At 35.3% G+C, this 8791-nt stretch overlaps 1 protein-coding gene across 1 annotated transcript in view; it reads left to right on the top strand.

Annotated features, from left to right (window-relative positions):
• Positions 1-8558, top strand: part of LOC104541851 (centlein-like) — a gene marked incomplete at both ends in the record, with an annotated part of 27823 nt that extends 19265 nt beyond the window's left edge. Inside the window, 2 exons of the mRNA XM_010186001.1 lie at positions 7655-7789; positions 8379-8558. Coding sequence (XP_010184303.1) covers positions 7655-7789; positions 8379-8558 — 315 coding nt within the window. The remainder of the gene's footprint in view (positions 1-7654; positions 7790-8378) is intronic.
• Between the last annotated feature and the right edge of the window lie 233 nt (positions 8559-8791).

Below are 8791 nucleotides of genomic sequence, written 5' to 3'. Positions count from 1 at the left end.
GTAGGGAAAAAAATACCTAGTTCCATGAAGATCATGCTCTTCAATGGAAAGAAGTGCTCATTTTAGCAGATGGTTGTTTTTGATATGGAATTAGTAGAGGAAATAGGTGGTAAGATCCTTTGGATTTTCTGCTGCCTGACCTAGAGGGCTGGGCTGTTGCTTTCCATTGTTTCAAAATACAGCTGCTGAGAGGAAGGAGTAGAGAAAGTATCAATATATTGGATGGTGCTGCTTTACAGTGCTGTGTTACAGGTCCTATTAAAAATCCAGTCTGTCCTGATACAGAGAGTCACTGAACTAAAGAGGAAAGGGTATTTATTTAGAGTAGCTGATGGTTAGAGTGATGTTAGAGCTGTGGCAAGATTGTCAGATTATATTGTCAATGTTTGCTGTAGTTACCTTGAGAGCTGTCATATCCTCGTTAGAGGAGAACAGACAGTTAATCTCTAAATCTAGCAGATGCATTACTGCAATGCATGCTATACCAGGAGAGGTGCTGGATTTGTTGTGAAGCTACAGCTTTTCTTTTTTGGCAGTGCTGTCTCATTTTCCAATTAGAGGTGTGTTTTTGTGAAAAAATGCCTGTAAGTATTGCCTCCTCACAGGGCAAGAAGCTTCTGTATTCCATGTTTCAGAGATGGCAAACCTATTGCGCATGTGTCAGTATTGGTCTCCCTTGTCAATGCAAAAATGCAGCTGCTGGCAGCACTTGCTTGCACTACACCTGTGGAGCAGAAGGGATACAAAGGATTGTAGATATCATAAGAAGTTAACAGTAGAGCTTCCTTTTTAGTGGATGAGAGAAGACACGTGCTGCAGTGTAGTTTTAAGGAGCATCTTGAGTGGAATGAAGTGGTTCACATCATTAAAAAGTTTTGTTGGTGCTGTGGTCTGCTTAGCAGGTTGCTGTCTGGAGGTAGTTCCTTTACTGCTATGGAAAGTGACATGTTGGAGTTGCAAGACTGACTGATGCCCTGCAGAAAGTCACACTTTATTTCCACCACATGTTCAAATAGTAAGAAATTCTATCTGGTGGTTTGATTAAGATAGCAAACTTTGCTGAAGACACCAAATTAATCACACCAGACAAGTCCAAAGAGGGCAATGGGGAACATGGTGTTTATAATAGCTGATACTGTTTGACCCTTCCTTAATTTACAGGTTAGGTGAGAATTCAGGAGCAAGACTGACTACTGGTAGATGAAGTACATATTCCCTACCTGCAGGATTAAGTCAGCTGCTTGTATTCCTGGTCTGCTTCTCTGTAGAACCATTTTACTTGATCCGCTTAAGAGCTTGAAAGAATCTTCATTTTCCTTTTTCTCCTGTGAAAAAGACCTGCCCTTTTTCTCCAGCACATGGTAGATAAGCACATTTGAATGGACAGTGTTTTAAGAGTGTTTTTCATTGTATGCATCTTAAAGTTACCATGTTTTATTTCATGTCTTTTATTGATGGAAGCAAGTTTTCAAAAATTCTCGTTAATTTTGGGAATGGATTTGCAGGTGCCTGCTTGCAGCTTTGTCCTACTTTTTCTCAGAAACAATTCTTTAAATTGTTTTATCTCAGGGAATCCTGGAAGGTGTGGGATGGGATAAGGAAGAATAAACAAACTTCTGATGGTATGAAAATAAAGTGAGCTCCCCCACTTCAATTCCCCTCTCTTTGTGGTTTATTTAAGATTATATAGCATAAAAGCAGGTGTGAAAAATAGAAATTAATAATGGGATATGCACTTATAATACTATTGGAGGAGTTACATTTTAATATAATGCATTTTAAATTCTGCTGTACACCGCTTGCTAATTTTGCTTGGTTTTGTTGTGCTTGTTGGGAGTAAAGTTCTGATTTGAACAATTAACTGTGAATACAGGCACCCTTTGGCAGGATGCTGTAGAATCAGGTAGCACTGTTAGCATTTTGCTTTTGGAGCAGTATAAATTTAAAAGTAACTTATGTTTTATATCATAACTAGCTAGTGTCATTTTGACTATGAAAGGATACCATTCAGACTGCAAAATGCAGAAGACTTCTATAACATATGGTTACCTTTTCATGAATTATTTACATAGAACTTCTGTTCATCCTACATCTGAAAATAATTAAAGTATCAAACGAATAATCATGAGATGAAAGAGAGCAGATTTATTTTGTTCATTTTACTTTTTTTCTTGTGTTTTTCTTTGTTTGGGAGGAGTATATGAGAATATGACTGGGAATGTTATTTGTTAAGCATGCATGTGAGTGTTCAAGTTTAGAGCTATGAGAATTAATAAAGTTGAAAAAAATTCTGAAGTTGAAATCTGAGAAAGCTAAATCAAGGAAAGCTGTGATACGTTACTTACAGATTTTTAGTGGTGTCTGCTTATTGTTCAATTCCTGCTAGAAAGGGAAGTTGGATGGGAAAGGAGAAAGTTAGGGGTGTGGTAAGTCAACCTCAACTATTTGTGGGGAAAAAGATGATGAAAGGGAGAGAATAAATATGTAAATGTTGATGTAGAAATTTTGAGGAAAAGAAGTTTAAAAGACAGAATAATATTTTCACATTTAAGTAGTAATAAATTAATTTCATTAATAAATTAATTTTTTCTGCTTAAGATGTCAGGATTTCATTAACACTCACTGCTTGGGGGAAAATACTTAAATTTTTCATCAGTACTAGTTATTTTGTTTGTGTTAATATTTTTAATGTGGTGTATTAGAAGTGTACTACTGCACTGTGAAAGCTCCTGATAATGTAATGAAGAAAACACAAAATGTTTTTTTGCTACCTTGATCCTTTTGGTACTGGAATCAAATGCATGTCCCTTCATTGTAGTCATAGATGAACACCTTTAATATTGTGGTGCAGAGACTTTTTTTTATTTTCATGAAGTGCTTCAGCAACCAATGACAGAAACAAGGTGTGGTGTTGCATTTCTGTATTGTTAGCAGCAGCAATGAAGGATATTTGTGTCAGCTTTGCATTTCTGCTAGGATGATTTTTAGGGATATTTTGATTAAACTATCAGTAGATATATGAGTTAACTTCTTGACATGAAATAAAATCTGCTCTTATCTACATTTTATGAACCTATAGGCAGGTACACAATACTCATTCGGTAATACAGTCTGATCAGATTTCAAACTGCAGAACTCATAACTGGGTTGTTTTTTTTTTTACCCCTCCACCCCAAAAATATAAAAATTTGGAGAACACTTAGTTCAGTAATAGCACGTGCAGCTGTTGTTTCATAGTCCTTTTTGTGTGCTTTTTATGTAGTGGATTACAAAAATCTTTGACTCAAGACTGGAAGTTCAGTGATGATGTCTGCAACATCAAACAGTCTAACTCCTTGTAGTTGTATCCTAACTCATGTCCTTTTTGGAAAGGCTCCTAATGCTAAAGAATTACATTTTTATTGCCACTTTCACTGTCTCCTTGTAGTAGTGTACTATCTAAATCCACACTAGATGAAAATGACGTTTAATTTAAAAACTTCTTATATGTCTATTCACATAAAATATTGACAGATAATTTTAACATCCTATTGCTGTCCAGAGCTAAGACAAAAAAGGCTATTTTTGTCCTTCCGTTTTGATCTGTAGTTTTTGTAGCTAATTTTTTCAGTTTGGCTTAACATGAGACTTTACTTCCTCTGCAGATTGATATGAAGGTATTTAAAAAAGTAGTTTTTGCCAGTAAACAATTTGACATTATTAGGGAAGAAAAAAAATGTATTGTGTTGTACCTAGAGAAGCCATGGGAAAGGATAAAAATGAATTCTGGAATGATAGTCCTCTTACACATCAAAAGACCCACTCCACCAGGTCACAGTGTTTCTTTCTTTGTACATACAGTTGCCTTTGCCTGGAGCATTCTAGACTTCAGCACTATGCAAGGGATACTCTTTGATTCTTCTGAGCTAAACAAGGTGTAAAATCAGACTTCTTTGGTTTTCATTAGAGTGAATTGCCTTCTAGAATGCGGTTTGCTTTCTTGTATTTGGAAGTTTGTCTATGGAAAAACCTTTGGAAGTGTATTCTAGTTCTTAGTTACATGAGTTTTATTGTAATTCTTGAGCACCAAGCTGTCAAAAGCCCATTGAACGTTGCTTTTTTCCTGTTGTATTCAAACAAGTACGGCTGCAGTCAGTGCAAAATGTAAGTTGAGGTTGTTCTTGTGTAGCATTAGCCTGTCTTTCATGGTATCTGGACAAAAACAGTAGACACTGTGGGAATAGATGAATTCCTGATGAGTGTTTTTATCTGGTGATGTCTGTCAAAATAATCTCATGTGGGAGGTTGCTCCATGTGTTCATCAGGTATGTTTTTTTCCTCTGCTGTTTCACTTGCCTACCAGAGTAGGGTAGTCTTTTAGGAACACTGCTTGTATTCTCTGCTGTAAGAAATCAATTTTTACTCTCTTCCTCCTATTATACAAGGTAATTCATAGGTTGAGGAAGTAAAGTGCAAAAATGGCTGCACAGGCAAAGGCAGATGATAATTTACTTAATTGTCTGTATCTCAGAAATTCTTTTTTAGGACCCTGATTTCTACCAAGTCAAGGCTCCCGAGTAATACTCCTGGTTTTCTACCTTCTTTATAAGCATGTGAAATGAACAGATATGAGAGTAAAAGTTCAATTCATTTAGAGGAAAACATATGAGCATACAAAGTGGGACCTAAGAAAAATGCTTTGAAACAGGTTGGGTTTTTTTCCATCCAGGTATAACTTACCTAAATAATAGTTTCACTACTGCTGCTGCAGTAGACAACTTTGTAGACTGCTCAGGTGAGTTTGCTGCTAAATGATTGATGTGGTGCGTTTGCTTTTTGATTGATTTAAATTCTTAAGTGGGTCAGTTGTGGGCATAAGTAATTAATATGTGAGTCTGATTCAGGGTAATCTTTCTGATTATCCTGCAAAGTATGTGAAGTAAGTAGCTTTTTTGAGTTTAAAATTTTGTCTCAGTAATATGGAACAAACGTTTGAAATAGCTATGTGCACTTTTGTGCCTTCATGTCTCCAAATTGGTGGAAAACATCTGATTCTAAACAAGACCCAAAGATCTTTGATTTAACTTCACAAATGCACATAAGCTTACCAGTTTCTGCACAGTGTGTAGTGAAACTAAGCAGTAACACAATGTAGCTTGTATACTCAAAAATAAAGATGCTTCAAAGAGCTGGAGCTGCACTTTGAGATTTGTGAGAGGGTGTATTTGTGAGTTTTTAACTCTGTTAGAGCCAATAGGCTCTTTCAGATAAGTAGAATTTCTAAGGGTGTTCTTTATAAATTTTTGTCCTGATAAATGTTAAACAAGTAGTAATCAGCTGGAAGGAAGACTCAAAGGAGCTGCCTAGTGAAATTCTGTGAGGACCTGGGGAGTGGGAGGGAGGCAAAAAAAAATAACTGATGCTTTCCATGGTAATGTGGATCCATACCTTTTAAAAGATGGAACTATATAATATCTGCTAGAAACAATTTGTTCCTGTAACTGTAATAATATATCTGAAGAGCAAATATTTTGCTTTTTGAATAGTGAAAATTGAGCCTGTTGTCTGGTACATTTAAAATATGGAAAACAGGAGTCCTTAGTTAAGAGGAGGTTTCTTAACTTCATTATCCCTTCCTGAATGTTTGCTGACAAAGTAGGCTGAGAAGGTTTATGCACTCTATTATGCCTCAGAAAGAAACATCATGTAAATTTTTGAATCTGAAATTCAGGTTTAGTTTTTCTTTGGAGGAAATGGAAGAATGATTCTGAATCTGTAATCTGAAGGAAACTTTTGACTGGAGTGTGTTAAAAGTGCCAGTGCTGTAGAATGAGTCTCTGTATAGGTGTTGGCTTCATTATAAAAACTAAGCAAGTATGCTATACATTTGAGATTGAATTACCAATTATACACTGTTTTAAATACAAGCTACTTCTGTGTTTTTTGTTTTTCCATCTGCTTCATTGGCTGGAATTACTGACATCTGAAACAGAAGTACAAGATACGATAATATGGGTTGTCTGTATTTTCTTTTACTTTTCTCTCAATTTTTGTTCTCATTTTTCTATTCTCTTCAATTCACATTCACTTTCTTTTCCATGTTTTCACAGACCATAGTTAGGGCGTAATTTTGTATAGTCTTTGAATTCTACTGCGGCTGCTATTAAGTATGAGGTACAACCGAAATGTATTTTTTTTCTCAATACAGTCAAATTTTTAGCGCGGGAAAAAAATCCTTTATGCCTTCCTGCACTATTTACTAAACATTATCTGCTCATGGTCATTTGTTTTCAATATTTGCTATGTAAGTTAGCTGAGTTACATTACCTTTCTTGTGTGCTGAGCTGGTTGCAGAGTTTGTTCTTGCTTGGACATATTTTCTACTCTGTAGTGTGGTGTGGCGAGTTTGTTTTTTTAAATTTTGTAAGATATGTTACCATATTTGTAACAGTGGGTGCTCTGGGTGCCAATGAACTGACACTATTCAACACGCAGAGCAATCCCTGCCTACCCTGCATGGCTTGATTTGTATGCAGGGCTGCAACATGTAATACCTGTGTTTCTTCTTGTGAGTGAGTTTATTTTGAGTTCAGTGGTGACATAGTTATCTTTTTTTGCCCTGTTACATGTAGGTTTAAAATAAATGGTTGTTGAATATAACTTCAAATGTATTGTTTTACAAGTTCTTTCGCAGCACATTTTCATTCATTTCATGTCTGACATACATGTGAACCAAATACTACCACATGGATGTTGAAAACTATGTTATCAGCGATATTGCAGAATAATCTAATGGGGTATCTTCTTGTTGGTAATTTTTTTTGTATTTCTGAGCACATTTCATTTAGCTTGTATATTAAAGTCAAAGCAGTTTCATGTTTGTCCTGAGATAAAAGGTTCATCTGTTTCTTACTACAGTTAAAGTTTTACTGGTAAGAGAATGTTTTAGATGAATGGCATTTTGATTTAGGAAGGGAAGGGTCAAAACAGTACAGGAGTTAAAACAGAATTGCGAAGAAAAATGCAGAGTTCTAATATGCATTTAAGAGTGAGGGTGCTTTAATACAAATGTCCTAAGAGTGGAACCTAAGTATTTAACACAGAAAATTGAAGTTGATTTTTCATAGCAGTGAGATTTTACTTTGTGTGGGTACACTAAACTTGTCTGTATTGAACAGTGTTGTATTATTTTCCTTGAGCTGCAAATTCAGCTAAATTTAATTCCCTTTTTATGACTAATTTGTATTATAATATTTTAAGTTGCCGTGTTTAACAGTTATTTCTCATTATCTTCACATATTCTGGAGAATTTTGAACTCTACTCTTTGGCTTCATTTTTGGTATGCTAAAAGTACAAGTGAAAAAATATTCTAATGTATTCTTAATCTGTAACTGCAAATATAAGTTCTGCAAGTAACTGTCATTTTATAAGATTGACTGAATAATTTCCAAGATACTCAGTTCCTTGTTTACATTACTGTGTCATAGAGTCAAGCAGTTTTCAGTATAAAAGTACTAATGAAATTAAAATAATACTGTAAAGCTACGTATTTATGTGTTACATTGTTACATTTTCTAGTTTTAAAATGCACAGGTCTAAAATCCTCTATGTACGTGTTCTTTTACAATTGTTTTTTGTCTATTAACAGAATTTATTTATTTATTTTTTAAATAGAGGCTCACAGTACAGCAGCAGGAGATAAACAACTTAATACAAAGAAAAAATGGTGTGGATGAGGAAAATACCCATTTGAAGAATAAATTCAGTAACTTGAACCAGAAATTTAAAGATAAAAGCCAAGAACTTAAGGTATATTGACTTGTACATAGTTTCATAAGACTGTAGCTTTGAAGTAGTTCTTTAAGCAGTGTCAGCCTTTGTGGCACAGAAAATGACAAGCTTGGAGAAAAAATTGCCTTAGGCCTTGCTCATACCTTACCGTTTTCTCACATACCACCTCTGAGGAAGATGCTTTAAAGCCAAGAATCCAAGCTTTATGACTTTCAGATAAATAGTTAATGATGGAAATGGAGCAAAGAAAGTAGGAGTGTGAAGATGTGGCTTCTTGTAATTAGATTCTGATGGGACTGGCATTATTAATTGATAAAGCCGAGGTCTGGGAGGATATGTCTGTGTGGGTCTCAAAAATAGCTAGGGACAGCATCAAAGGCAGCTTGATCAATTAATGGGCTCTTTGCAAATGTGTACTCATCAAAGCTGTCATCCAGCTAAAAAATATGACCCTTCTACCTGCATGAAAGAGGCCAATAAAAGTACACAGGTGACCTTGGCCATCAAATATAGAAGAAGCTGCTGTGAGGGTAAAACTGCACAGTTTATATTTGCTGATTAGTTCTCACTTTTTTTGTTTATCGGCCCTTGTGGTACTGTTCTACAGGACACTGAGGAGTGTGCACAGAAGAAGGAAGAGCAAAACAGACTGGTTATAAAAAACCTCGAGGAAGAAAATAAGGGATTAAATACATGCTGTGCTGACCTGTTAAATGACCTGGAGAAACTGAGGAAACAGGAGGCACAATGGAAAAGAGAAAAATCTGGCAATGATGCCAGAATAAAGGTATGAAGTGGAATGGACTCCTGGATGTTATTTCAAAATTAACTTCTCTAGACATTTGCACTACAAGTTATTTTCTTTAAATAACAAGTTATATATTCAAATCTACCAGTGGGGACTTGCATTCATTTACATTCCTTCACTTAAGACCCACAGCTTTTTAAAAATTGATGTCGCAAAGCAGGAATCTGACTTCAAATAGTCATCTTAAAATGTAATCATTAAAAAATAAAAGA

This window comes from Mesitornis unicolor, unplaced genomic scaffold (genome assembly GCF_000695765.1).
Source record: "Mesitornis unicolor isolate BGI_N332 unplaced genomic scaffold, ASM69576v1 scaffold23526, whole genome shotgun sequence".
Taxonomy (NCBI): domain Eukaryota; kingdom Metazoa; phylum Chordata; class Aves; order Mesitornithiformes; family Mesitornithidae; genus Mesitornis; species Mesitornis unicolor.
This window is presented reverse-complemented; position numbering and strand designations above follow the sequence as displayed.